General features: G+C 43.4%; 1 protein-coding gene across 4 annotated transcripts in view; it reads right to left on the reverse strand.

Annotated features, from left to right (window-relative positions):
* The window catches only part of LOC139531675 (rab5 GDP/GTP exchange factor-like), a 34,843-nt gene that overhangs the window by 19,446 nt on the left and 1,767 nt on the right, over positions 1–13,630 (reverse strand). For 3 of the 4 annotated variants that reach the window (XM_071328346.1, XM_071328373.1, XM_071328355.1), the window contains exon 2: positions 7,260–7,474. In XM_071328346.1, coding sequence (XP_071184447.1) covers positions 7,260–7,438 — 179 coding nt within the window. In that variant the 5' untranslated portion in view covers positions 7,439–7,474. The remainder of the gene's footprint in view (positions 1–7,259; positions 7,475–13,630) is intronic. The other variant, XM_071328362.1, reaches the window with a different exon arrangement.

The following is a 13,630-nucleotide window of genomic DNA, read 5'->3' on the forward strand; positions in this document are numbered from 1 at the left end:
TTAAATGAGATGGGGAGCGGTGCTGAACAGCAATCTTCAAGTCCTTCCACAGATTTTAAATAAGATTCAAGTCTGGGCTTTGGCTGGGCCACTCAAGGACTTACACATTCTTGTTCTGAAGTCATTCCAGTGTCTCTTAGGCTGTATGCTTGGGGTCATTGTCCTGTTGGAACGTAAATCTTCCCCCCAGTCTAAGGTCGTTGCACTCTGAAGCAGGTTCTCATCAAGGATTAGCCTATATTTTGCCCCATTCATTGTTTCCTCTATCCTTACCAGTCTCCCAGTTCATGCCTCTGAAAAGCATCCCCATAGCATGATGCTGCCACAACCATGCAAAAAAAAAATTGGGGCCTGTCCTCAGTTGCAACACTCACTACCGAGTTCCAAACTGCCTCTGGAAGCAACGTCAGCTTCATGAAATGGATTTCCACGGCCGAACAGCTAAACACAAGTCTAAGATCACCATGTGCAATGCCAAGTGTTGGCTAGAGTGGTGTAAAGCTCGCCGCCATTGGACTCTGGAGCAGTGGAAACGCGTTCCCTGGCGTGATGAATCACGGTCACCATCTGGCAGACGAATCTGGGTTTGACGGATGCCAGGAGAACGCTACCTGCGTAAAGTTAGGTGGAAGAGGAATAATGGTCTGGGGCTGTTTTTCATGGTTCGGGCTAGCCACCTTAGTTCCAGTGAAGGGAAATCTTAACGCTACAGCATACAATGACATTCTAGACGATTCTGTGCTTCCAACTTTGTGGCAAAAGTTTGGGGAAGGCCCTTTCCTGTTTCAGCATGGCAATGCTCCCATGCACAAAGTGAGGCCCATACAGAAATTGTTTGTAGAGATCGGTGTGGAAGAACTTGACTGGCCTGCACAGTGCCCTGACCTCAACTCCATCGAACACCTTTGGGATGAACTGCAACGCCAACTGTGAGCCAGGTCTAATCGCCCAACATCAGTGCACGACCTCACTAATGCTTGTGGCAAGTTCCCGCAGCAATGTTCCAACATCTAGTGGAAAGCCTTCCCAGAAGAGTGGAGGCTGTTATAGCAGCAAAACCAACTCCATATTAATGCCCATGATTTTGGAATGAGATGTTTTACGAGCAGGTGCCCACATACATTTGGTCATGTAGTGTGTCTAATGATCTTGCAAATTTATGCAAATTATCAACAACCAATGCTCCAAATCGTGCAAGGTGGAGATTTAATCTCACTCTTTAAATTTGTTTGGAATTCTGATCAATTCAGGTCTGATTTACATGAATTTATCCTCAACAAAGAGTCTGTGACCAAGTCTCGACTAAAAAAATAAATAACCAAACTGTTGTCCACTTTATCCTTACTAACTCGTCAACAAGTAGAACAGTTTCTCAGCCGAAGAGAGAATTATTAAATCTGAGTTAAATTCCTTACTCAGATTAAGAGCAGAATTTTGAATTCATAGAGTCAGACAAACTGATTATCTGGACTTTAAATAGACCTAGCTTCCTCTTAGTGAGTAAATTACGGAATAATGATAGTCTTGCTGACATTCTTTCCATTCAGGCTGACGATGTTCTCTTGCATGATTCACCATCAATTTATATTTAGAAAAATTATACAGTTCTGAAGTACAAAATACCTCAGACAGCAAGAGACCCTTTTTTGAGGGCTTGAATCTACTGCAAAACTCTCCTCTGATGATGCACTCTCTTTAGATGCACCTATAAAACACTCAATGAACTGCACAATGCATTGAAAGACATGAACCGAGGTAAATCCCCTGGATGGGATGGCATCCCACCTGAATTTTATTTAACCTTTTGGTCTGAACTTGGTCCAATATTATTAGAGATGTTACGAATATCTATTCAGATGGGCTTTTTCAATAGAGACGTTAATAATGCAATTATCTCTCTGTTACATAAAAAAGGTAAAGACCCAACTCTCTTTTCAAGTCATAGGCCTCTCTCCCTCATTAACAGTGACATGAAATTGTACGCCAAGGTTCTAGCCAAACGTCTTGAAACCATTTTACCCAAACTAGTTTAACCTGATCAAATGGGCCTCGTCAAACATAGACTGGCGTCAGACAATCGGAGATGTCTCCTACATATTACATATTACACCTAATATACCGCCCTCCTGTGCAGTCCTGCCAATTGATGCGGAAAAGGCCTTTGACCGTATCGCATGGTTCTACCTCTGGTATACTATGCGTTAGGTTCTAATTATCAGAGTAAGAAATTGACGGACACTATGAAAGCTCCAACCAAGTTTATTCGCCCAAAGGATCGAGCAGCTGAATTTAGACAATGACATATTTCCACCAGTGGTAGTACATATACCCCAATATGGGTGATGTCCTCCTTCTCTCTAAACATTACATCTCTATTGCTAGGCAGGAAATTAAGTGACACGGGCAATAAACTGTTCCTTCTCCCTTGAGGTGACCTGACCTCGACCCCTTTCCTCACTAATCCACCACTCCACCCTTATCAGTGCCTGCCACATGTGATTATCTGTCCTTCACTCAGTACATTCACATCATCTTTCCTTCACTCAGTACAGGGTTGCTGCCCCTATTGTCGCCAAGCCTGTCTCTCCTTTCTGGGGAGGTTCCCATTGCTTGAAAGGCATCCACGGTTCATCCTTTATTTAAAAGGGGGAGATCAAGCTGATCTAATTGTTATAGGCCTATTTCTATTTTGCCCTGTTCACCAAAAGTGTTGGAAAAACTTGTCAATAATCAACTGACTGGCTTTCTTGATGTCTATAGTATTCTCTCTGGTATGCAATCTGGTTTCCGCTCAGGTTATGGATGTGTCACTGCAACCTTAAAGGTCCTCAATGATGTCACCATTGCCCTTGATTCTAAGCAGTGTTGTGCTGCTATTTCTATTGACTTGGCCAAAGCTTTTGATATGGTAGACCATTCCATTCTTGTGGGCCGGAATATTGGTGTCTGAGGGTTCTTTGGCCTGGTTTGCTAACTACCTCTCTCAAAGAGTGCAGTGTATACAGTCAGAAAATCTGCTGTCTCAGTCACTGCCTGTCACCAAGGGAGTACCACAAGGCTCAATCCTAGGCACCATGCGCTTCTCAATTTACATCAACAACATAGCTCAGGCAGTAGGAAGCTCTCTCATCCATTTATATGCAGATGATACAGTCCTTATACTCAGCTGGCACCTCCCCAGATTTTGTGTAAAATGCTCTACAACAAAGCTTTCTTAGTGTCCAACAAGCTTTCTCTACCCTTAACCTTGATCTGAACACCGCCAACACAAAGGTCATGTGGTTTGGTAAGAAGAATGCACCCTCTCCCCACAGGTGTGATTACTACTGAGGGTTTAGAGCTTGAGGTAGCACTCTATACTCCTCTGTAAACTGGTCATCTCTGTATACCTGTCGCAAGACCCACTGGTTGATGCTTATTTATAAAACCCTCTTAGGCCTCACTCCCCCCTATCTGAGATATCTACTGCAGCCCTCATCATCCACATACAACACCCATTCTGCCAGTCACATTCTGTTAAAGGTCCCGAAAGCACACACATCCTTGGGTCGCTTGTCTTTTCAGTTCGCTGCAGCTAACGACTGGAACGAGCTGCAACAAACACCTCAAACTGGACAGTTTTATCTCAATCTCTTCATTCAAAGACTCAATCATGGTCACTTTTACTGACAGTTGTGGCTGCTTTGTGTGATGTATTGTTGTCTCTACCTTCGTGCCCTTTGTGCTGTTGTCTGTGCCATGTTTTGTGCTGCTACCATGTTGTGTTACTACCATGCTGTGTTGTCATGTGTTGCTGCCTTGCTGTTGTTGTCGTCTTAGGTCTCTATGTAGCGTTGTCTCGTCATGATGTGCGTTTAGTCCTATATTTAAATTTTTTATCCCAGTCCCCGCAGGACTTTTGTCTTTTGGTAGGTCGTCATTGTAAATAAGAATTTGTTCTTAACTGACTTGCCTAGTTAAATCAAGGTTAAATCAAACATTCCAAGCTTAACTGCATCCACCATATACATTCCTCCTACAGATAACCATTAACTTCTGGTGTAGACCCTAGACTATGGCACTCCTCATGTCTCTAGTATAACTGATGATTAACAACATTTAAGGTTTAGAAATCCAAACCCATCATATGGATTTGGCTAAATGTTTATAACTATGTTAAAAATAATTGACAGTACCCCCTATGCGATGGTCTTCACGGGTATCCAATGCTCCTCATAGTTAGCCATCTAACGGGGAACTCGTCAAGGCTGTCCAGCCTCCTATTTGCCCTATCATTGGAGCCATTAGTGGGGGAAAACATTTCTCCCGGGGCCTCCCGAGTGGCGCAGTGGTCTAAGGCACTGCATCGCAGTGCTAGCTGTGCCACTAGAGATCCTGGTTCGAGTCCAGGCTCTGTCGCAGCAGGCCGCAACCGGGACATCCATGGGGCGGCGCAGAATTGGCCCAGCGTCGTCCGGGTTAGCGAAGGGTTTTGCCGGCAGAGATGTTCTTGTCTTATCGCGCACTAGCGGCTCCTGTGGCGGGCCGGGCGGCAATGCACGCGGACACGGTCACAATTTTCTTCCTCCGACACATTGGTGTGGCTGGCTTCCGGGTTAAGCAGGAATTGTGTCAAGAACCAGTGCGGCTTGGCTGGGTTGAGTTTCGGAGGACACACGGCTCTCGACCTTCGCCTCTCCCGAGTCTGTACAGGAGTTGCAGCGATGGGACAAGACTAACTACCAATTTGATACCACGAAATTTAAAAAAATAAAAAATAAATTCCCTCTAGAAAAAATTGTTTCGAAGAACTACAAACAAGTCACAACTGCAATTACAGCAGACGGTTTAATCTAACCTTCATCAGGTCGAATTTCGATAGTCAGAATGAATGTCTTGCCTACACTACATTTCTTTGCTAGCATGTTTCCTTTGCCCACGCCATTCGGGTACTAGGAAAATATATAATTTTATATGGAAAGGGAAACATCCCAGAATTAAAATGACTACACTCCAGCAACCCAAAGGTTTTGGGGGTCTAGGTTTACCCGACTTCAAGTTATATGCTTTGTCTCTCGTGCTCCGCCCACTTAAGAAATGGTTTGATCAAAATACAAGGCCGTAATCAGTTTGGACCAATCAGCCCCCACTCAATACAGACCTGGCAACAAATTGAAAAACTTGGTAATTGGGAAGTGCAATGGCATACCCAAACACCAATATTTAGAAATAACTCCCTATCTTTGGGAGGGAAAACCTATCATGGTCTGAACAAGGTATTCATAAACTTTCTGACATAATGAATATCCCAAAGTCTTCCCGAAATTTGAAATCATCAACTAATACACTACAAATGAATTGACATATTTTATTTGACTCCACAGAAATGCTGCCAATTTAAACTTGCTCCTATTCCAAATTGTTTGTTGTGTTCTCTAATAAATATTGGAACTTATGTGGGATGATGTGGGACTACCCCAGTTTGACAGGTCTCTATCGAGCATAGTTGGTGTTCCCATTCCCCATCTCCCCAATATATTATTGGTGAATGATGACTCTTCACTGACTCTCACAGTAACACACAAACGAGTATGGTTGTCTGAACTGACTGCAGCAAAAAGGATGTTAGTGACCAGATGGAAGCCTCCACATAAGCTCAGCATAACTCAATGGCTACATAACGTCCTTGACGTTCTTTCACTAGAGTTCTCCTTAGCTCGTGTGAATAGCGCCAAAGAAACATTTGATACATTCAATAGAGCAGTTGAAAAGGTCAAAAGCTTATTATGAGTTAAAATGTAATCATATTTGAATATCTGTATCAAATATCGATGTATGCAGGTTGATTCTATTCATGTCCACAACATGAGCTCGCGTTGTTACAGCCTGAATTTAAAATTGATTAAATGTAGATTTATGGTCACTGGCATACACACAATACCCCATAATGTCAAAGTGGAATTATGTTTTTAGAATTTACCTTTGTGTCCTGAATACAAAGCGGTATGTTTGGGGCAAAACCAATACATCATTAAGTCCCACTTCATATTTTCAAGCATGATGGTGGCTGCATCATGTTACGGGTAAGCTTGTCATCGGTAAGGACTAAGGAGTTTTTTTAGGATAAAAATAAACAGAATAGAGCAAAGCACAGGCAAAATCCTAAAGGAAATCCTGGTTTAGTCTGCTTTCCAACAGACACTGGGAGATGCATTCACCTTTCAGCAGGACAATAACCAAAACCTCAAGGCCAAATCTACACTCTTGTTGCTTACCAAGAAGACGGTGAATGTTCCTGAGTGGCCAAGTTACAGTTTACTTTAATCTGCTTGAAAATCTATGGCAAGACCTGAAAATGGCTGTCTAGCCATGATCCCCAACACCTTGACAGAGGTTGAAGAATTTTGAAAATAAATGGGCAAATATGCACAATTAAGGTGTGCAAACTAAGCTCTTTTTTATATATTTAACTAGACAAGTCAGTTAAGAACAAATTCATATTTACAATGACGGTCTACCCCGGCCAAACCCGGACGACGCTGGGCCAATTGTGCGCCTCCCTATGGGACTCCAAATCACAGCCGGATGCGATGCAGCCTGGATTCGAACCAGGTACTGCAGTGACACCTCTTGCACTGAGATGCAGTGCCTTAGACCGCTGTGCCACTCGGGAGCACCTTCCGCTCTTAGAGACTTACCTAAAAAGACTCACAGATCTAATCACTGCCAAAGGTGTGTCTAACATGTATTGACTCAGGGGAGTGAATTCTTATTTAATCAAGGAATATTAGAGTTTTATTTTTCATTCATCTTTAAACAAAATTATAACTTTTCTTCCACTGACAATAGATTGTGTGTAGATCTTCGACCAAAAAGTTACAAATCAATTTTAATCCCACTTTATAACACAATAAATGTTAAGAAATCCAAGTGGGTGAATACTTATAAGCACATATCCTCTGCTACAGTAGAATACCATGTGGATAAGACAAACCAGCTTGACTGTTAACTCTGCTGGCCAGTGACCTGGGGTTGAATGACATTCCAACATAGTGAGGCATCCCACATGAAACTTTGTGATGTAAAAGTATCTACCCTGCCACTGAGGAAGGAATGCACCACAGCACTGACAACACATCGCAATTGATTAGAACATTTCACAAGTGGGCCTACAATTAATCCTGCGTCATCCCACCAACTATCTATGGACCCCTCCATCATCACACCCCACCCCAAGTTTGAGACCCATTGATCCAGGACTAGGAGTGTTCCTTCCTTACTTCTCAGCTAGGGCCCAGTCCTCCTGGATCTGCTTCTGCCGGGCCCGCTGGTACTCCTCCCGCCAGCACTTGGAGCACAGGCCCTGCCAGGCTGCGTTGCCATAGTAACCGCAGCCTTTGTTGCAGTGCAGCTCTGACTGGTCCACGTGGATCCCGCGGCGCTCCTTCCGCTGACTCATCTAGCTGCCTGGCTGGTGGGAACTTATAAGAGCTGGCTGGTGGGGAAAGATGACATTTTTAGTGTTGTTCACACACACCAATGAAAATGAGGAAGCATTGAGACCATCTGGCACATTGAGCTAGGTCTATAGTCATCTTTTTTTAAATTTATCTTACACCTTTACCACCTTCTCTAACTAAGGCTTGCATGGCTACAGTTTTGACAAGCAATCAGTCAATGCAGTTTTGGATAGAATTTAGGTTTTTACACACTTCAAGTCCATGGGCTTTTCCCCATTTAACTCAACATACCATGACAAGATGAATCACCCCCCACAAACCCCTGATGTTCCAGCAGGAAGGAGGCACAGACACAAGCCAATCCAGCCCAGAAACACTGAGAACATTCAGACCTAAGAACTGCTCTCCAATCAAACAAGCTCCATTCCTGGATGAAAAGATTAAATAAAAATCAACCCCATCCCTTATGGATAGGGTTGCACATTTTGGGGAATATTCAGTGGAAACTTTCCGTGGGAATATATGGGAATTAACGGGAATAAATGCAAATGAACATTAATACCATTTAGAAGAATGGAGATGTTTTTTTGAATTGGATATATTTACCATATCATATGGAGGCAGAAACATAAACCTTTTACCTTATCATAAGTAGACATAATTGCAAATGATTAAATCCTTCCAATAGAAATAAAAAAACGATTCAGTTACGAATTGAACTTTAATCAAATGAGTTGACTCTTCACACGGGATGATTTCACTGAACAACAAAAGGGAATATTGAATAATCCCCAATGATCCATCGCATCTCCCAAAAAACGTTTTCAACATACATCTGTAAAATGACAGTCTAGAAACTAAAGCTTTGGTTGTCTTCCTCTCAGGCGTCCATGTCTTCTCCCCGGACCTCAATGTCCACCTCTTGAACATCAGACTGAGGCCTCATCTTCACTGTCACTTTCCAATCTTGTTGAGGATGGCTCGTTGTCAGGCTCAAAAAGCCTCACATTTGCCCAGATGGCCACCAATGTGTCAACCCTTGTATTGGTCAGCCTGTTGCGTGCGCGTTCCCAAACAAGGACCAGTTGCGCTCTGAGGGGGCTGATGTTGGTGGGATTTGGAGGATGGTGGAGGCAACAGGGGAAAAGAGCCTCAGATTCACAAAGTCCCTTCCACCAGGTGGCTGATGAGATATGTTGGCACGACTGCCATATTGCATCTCCATTCCAAAGCCCTTGCTTAGAAGTGTACTTCGGCAGACTGCTAAGAACCTTGCCCTCATCCAGGCCAAGGTGGCGAGATACTGTAGTGATGACACCATAAGCCTTGTTGATCTCTGCACCAGACAGGATGCTCTTGCCAGCATACTTGGGGTCCAACATGTACGCATGTCCAACAAGTACGCTGTATGGGCTTTAGGCAGAAGTCTTCACGCTTTTTGATGCATTTCAGAACTGCAGTTTCCTCTGCTTGGAGCAACAGTGACGTGGGCAGGGCAGTACAGATTTATTCTCTTACATCTGCAAGCAAAGTCTGAACATCAGACAGGATGGCATTGTCTCCCTCAATCTGTGCAATGGCTACTGCTATAGGTTTCAGGAGTTTCAGGCTGCCTACCACTCTCTCCCAAAATACATCATCCAGTAGGATCCTCTTGATGGGGCTGTCCATATCGGCAGACTGATATGGCCATTTCTTGGAGAGACTCCTTCCCCTCCAGGAGACTGTCAAACATGATGACAACACCACCCCAACGGGTGTTGCTGGGCAGCTTCAATGTGGTGCTCTTATTCTTCTCACTTTGTTTGGTGAGGTAGATTGCTGCTATAACGTGATGACACTCCACATACCTAACCATTTCCTTGGCTCTCTTGTAGAGTGTATCCATTGTTTTCAGTGCCATGATGTCCTTTAGGAGCAGATTCAATGCATGAGCAGCACAGCCAATGGGTGTGATGTGAGGGTAGGACTCCTCCACTTTAGACCAAGCAGCCTTCATGTTCGCAGTATTTTCTGTCACCAGTGCAAATACCTTCTGTGGTCCAAGGTCATTGATGACTGCCTTCAGCTCATCTGCAATGTAGAGACCGGTGTGTCTATTGTCCCTTGTGTCTGTGCACTTGTAGAATACTGGTTGAGGGGTGGAGATGATTTAGTTAATTATTCCTTGCCCACAAACATTCGACCACCCATCAGAGATGATTGCAATAGTCTGCTTTCTCCATGATTTGCTTGACCTGCAATTGAACTCTGCATCCAGCAAATGAGTAGATAAAGCATGTCTGGTTGGAGGAGTGCATGCTGGGCGAAGAACATTCAGAAATCTCTTCCAATACACATTGCCTGTGAGCATCAGAGTTGAACCAGTTCCATTCACAACTCGAGCAAGACATCCATCAGCATCTCTGACTATGTTCGTCCATTGAGTAAAAAAAAAAAACTTCTGATTCCAGGAGGACCATGAGCTGTTGCTATCACTAATGTGTCTGATTCATAATTTTCACCTCTAATAGAAGTAGAGGGACTTTTGTCAGAGGTTGCTTGTTGTGAGCGCTGAGGGAACTTTATGCACTTGGCCAGATGATTCTGCATTTTTGTTGCATTCTTCACATATGATTTGGCACAGTATTTGCAAATGTACACAGCTTTTCCTTCTACATTAGCTGCAGTGAAATGTCTCCATACAGATAGTGCCCGTGGCATTTTCCTGTAAAGATAAGACAAAAATTTGTTAAAGAAATATATATAATTCCATTTACAGATAAATAGTTAGGCAGATAGATTAAATAACTCCTTCGTAAGATAAATAGGGATGCACGATATATCGGTGAACATATTGGAATCGGACGATATTAGCTAAAAATGCCATCATCGGTATCGGCCGGATGTCTAATTTAACACCGATGTTAAACACCGATGTCAAAGCTGCCGTGCATACCTATATAACGTAGGTACATGACGTCCCATGAAATTTTGCGCTACATGTGCTTCACAGCATTCCTAACCTAGCCCACAATGTCTGCTGTGTGGATCGAGCAGTCAACAAGTCAAGCAGTCATTTGAAAGAGTAAGAAGATTTCAGCAAGACAACTCAAAGGCAAAATCCATTAAAACCAAGATAATGGAATTAATTGCTCTTAACAACCAACCGTTCACTGTTGTGGGTGATGTTGGCTTTCGTCGACTGGTCGAGCACCGGTACACACTACTAAGTGAGCTATTTTTCAGATGTTGCTCTACCGGAGTTACACAGTAATAGCGTGGAACGCCATTTGGGTCTTTGCGTGTCAAAAAAGATACAGTAACACTGTCAAAGCTGTACAAAAAAAGTCTGTAAACAAGCCAACACCGGCCACAAACGATGTGTAATAAAGCATCATTTGTTTAACTGCAACTTCTGGGGTAGCTAGCTTTAACTTGGTACCTAGCTAGCACTAAATACAACCAGCCTGAAAATAATGACCAGTAAAAACTGCAGTCATTTTTATTATTCTTAGCAATGATTTAGGAATCCTTGTGAGTAAGTATTAGCTAGGTTGCCACTTGTTGTTCGCCTATTGAAATTGAACTTCAGTTCATGAAAATTAATAGCTAGCCAGCTACTAAACCATGTTGCCCAAAGCTAACGTTATAAGCAGCCAGCTAGCTTCATCTGGCTAGTGAGGCTCGACCGCACCAGGTTGTGTTGTGAAGCTAGCCACAATAAGGATTAGGCACAATAGTGGACTTTGCGGTTTGCCTTCAAAATAAAAGTATTAATTAACACTCAGTTAGCAGGGTCAAGCAAGCTAAATCCCACATGGTAGCAAAAACTAACTAGCAGAAATTGTTAACAAGTTAGAAATTATTTAAACACACTTTGCTGTAGGCTACTATTTACTAGTTAATATAAAATATATTCACCCCACCTAGTGTTGTAATCAAAACTTACCAGAAAGTATGTAGTCCTTGGCTCAGACAGTGTAGTAGTGTGGGCTCAATAGCATCTCATTAGTGTGCAAGATCTTGAGAATCAGCTGTACATGTGATGGAAGAATGCACTGTGCATGCAGAGGGTTGCAATTCCATTGAATTGCGGATAGTTTAACCAAAATATTCCATAAGAGAAGGTTTCCGACCCTTTGCAACCCTACTTATGGAGGAACAAGGTGACTTGTTACAGGGGGGCCATATCCAGTACTGCCCAGTATAATATGCACATACAGCAATAGAGTGACTTGTAGGTAACAGGACCCATCACTACACAGCAGAAAGCAGACATAGCATCAATATTTCAGTGTGATGCTGCTGACACTGCTGTGTGAGCTCAGAGAACACAATGTGGTCAGGAACAAGGATAGGGACTAGGCTAAAGAGAATGCAGCCTGAAGCTAACAGTTCACGTGAATGTTTCCAACCCCATATACACCGTGGACCCCATATACACCGTGGACAACAAGACTCACTGTGTGGTCAACTGTACACATATTATAGTGGAAGGAGACATGGAGGTGCTTCCCAAGCTCACTGCATTGGGATTCTAAAAGTATGCTAAACTGTGCTGAGCGTAACCTACATCTCTGTAGCCTTAGCTGATTGTTGTAAAAACAGAGGTTAGGGTTGGGGCATCAGCTTAGCTCTACCACTGCAAACACATAAGGTTTAGGTGGGGGTTGTTCCACCTCAAAAAGCACAAGAAAGAGGATTGCCAGCCATCATCTCAGATTGTTTCTGTTGTTATAAAACAGATGAAATTAGCTTTCTGAAATTATTTTGTTGAAATAGAATGTAAAAAATTAAGCTAATTGATTGCACCCAAAACTGGCCATTTTCATTTATGGGATTAATTTAATATTCAATAAATATAGTACCCAACATGTGACTTGGACTAACATTTTTCTAACAATGAATTAGACATGAGGAATCCAACGAAATGGTCAAAAGCCATCCACGGACCCCCACATCAATCCCACCCCAACAACGAGTATATAGTATCAGATCTCTATGTCTGACAAGTATTTTGGAGCCTCGGCTTTGAGTATTGTTTCTTCACATATGTAATGTATGCCCAGCGTATTCAGTAATGTCCCCCCCCCCCATTCAGAGAAACTAAACTCAGCAAAAAATGAAACGTCCTCTCACCATCAACTGTGTTTATTTTCAGCAAACTTAACATGTGTAAATATTTGTATGAACATAATTCAACAACTGAGACACAGAATGAGCAGTATGGCTGGTGGCATTGTCATGCAGGAGGGTCATGTCAGGATGAGAATGCAGGAAGGCTACCACATGGAGGAGAAGGTCTTCCCTGTAACGCACAGAGTTGAGATTGCCTGCAATGACAACAAGCTCAGTCCACCCCCCAGACCATGACGGACCCTACACCTCCAAATCGATCCCGCTCCAGAGTACAGGCCTCGGTGTAACGCTCATTCCTTCGACGGTTAACGCAAATCCGACCATCACCCCTGGTGAGACAAAACCGCGACTCGTCAGTGAAGAGCACTTTTTGCCAGTCCTGTCTGGTCCAGTGACGGTGGGTTTGTGCCCAAAGGCGACGTTGTTGCCGGTGATGTCTGGTGAGGACATGCCTTACAACAGGCCTACAAGCCCTCAGTCCAGCCTTTCTCAGCCTATTATCGGACAGTCTGAGCACTGATGGAGGGATTGTGCTTTCCTGGTGTAAGTCGGGCAGTTGTTGTTGCCATCCTGTACCTGTCCCGCAGGTGTGGTGTTTGGATGAACCGATCCTGTGCAGGTGTTGTTACACGTGGTCTACCACGGCGAGGACGATCAGCTGTCCGTCCTGTCTCCCTGTAGCGCTGTCTTAGGCGTCTCACAGTACAGACATTGCAATTTATTGCCCTGGCCACATCTGCAGTCCTCATGCCTCCTTGCAGCATGCCTAAGGCACGTTCACGCAGATGAGCAGGGACCCTGGCCATCTTTCTTTTGGTGTTTTTCAGTGTCAGTAGAAAGGCCTCCTTAGTGTCCTAAATTTTCATAACTGTGACTTTAATTGCCTACCGTCTGTAAGCTGTTAGTGTCTTAACGACCGTTCCACAGGTGCATGTTCATTAATTGTTTATGGTTCATTGAACAAGCATGGGAAACAGTGTTTAAGCCCTTTACAATGAAGATCTGTGAAGTTATTTGGATTCTTACAAATCATCTTTGAAAGATAGGGTCCTGAAAAAGGAACAATTCTT

Source organism: Salvelinus alpinus, chromosome 1 (genome assembly GCF_045679555.1).
Source record: "Salvelinus alpinus chromosome 1, SLU_Salpinus.1, whole genome shotgun sequence".
NCBI lineage: Eukaryota > Metazoa > Chordata > Actinopteri > Salmoniformes > Salmonidae > Salvelinus > Salvelinus alpinus.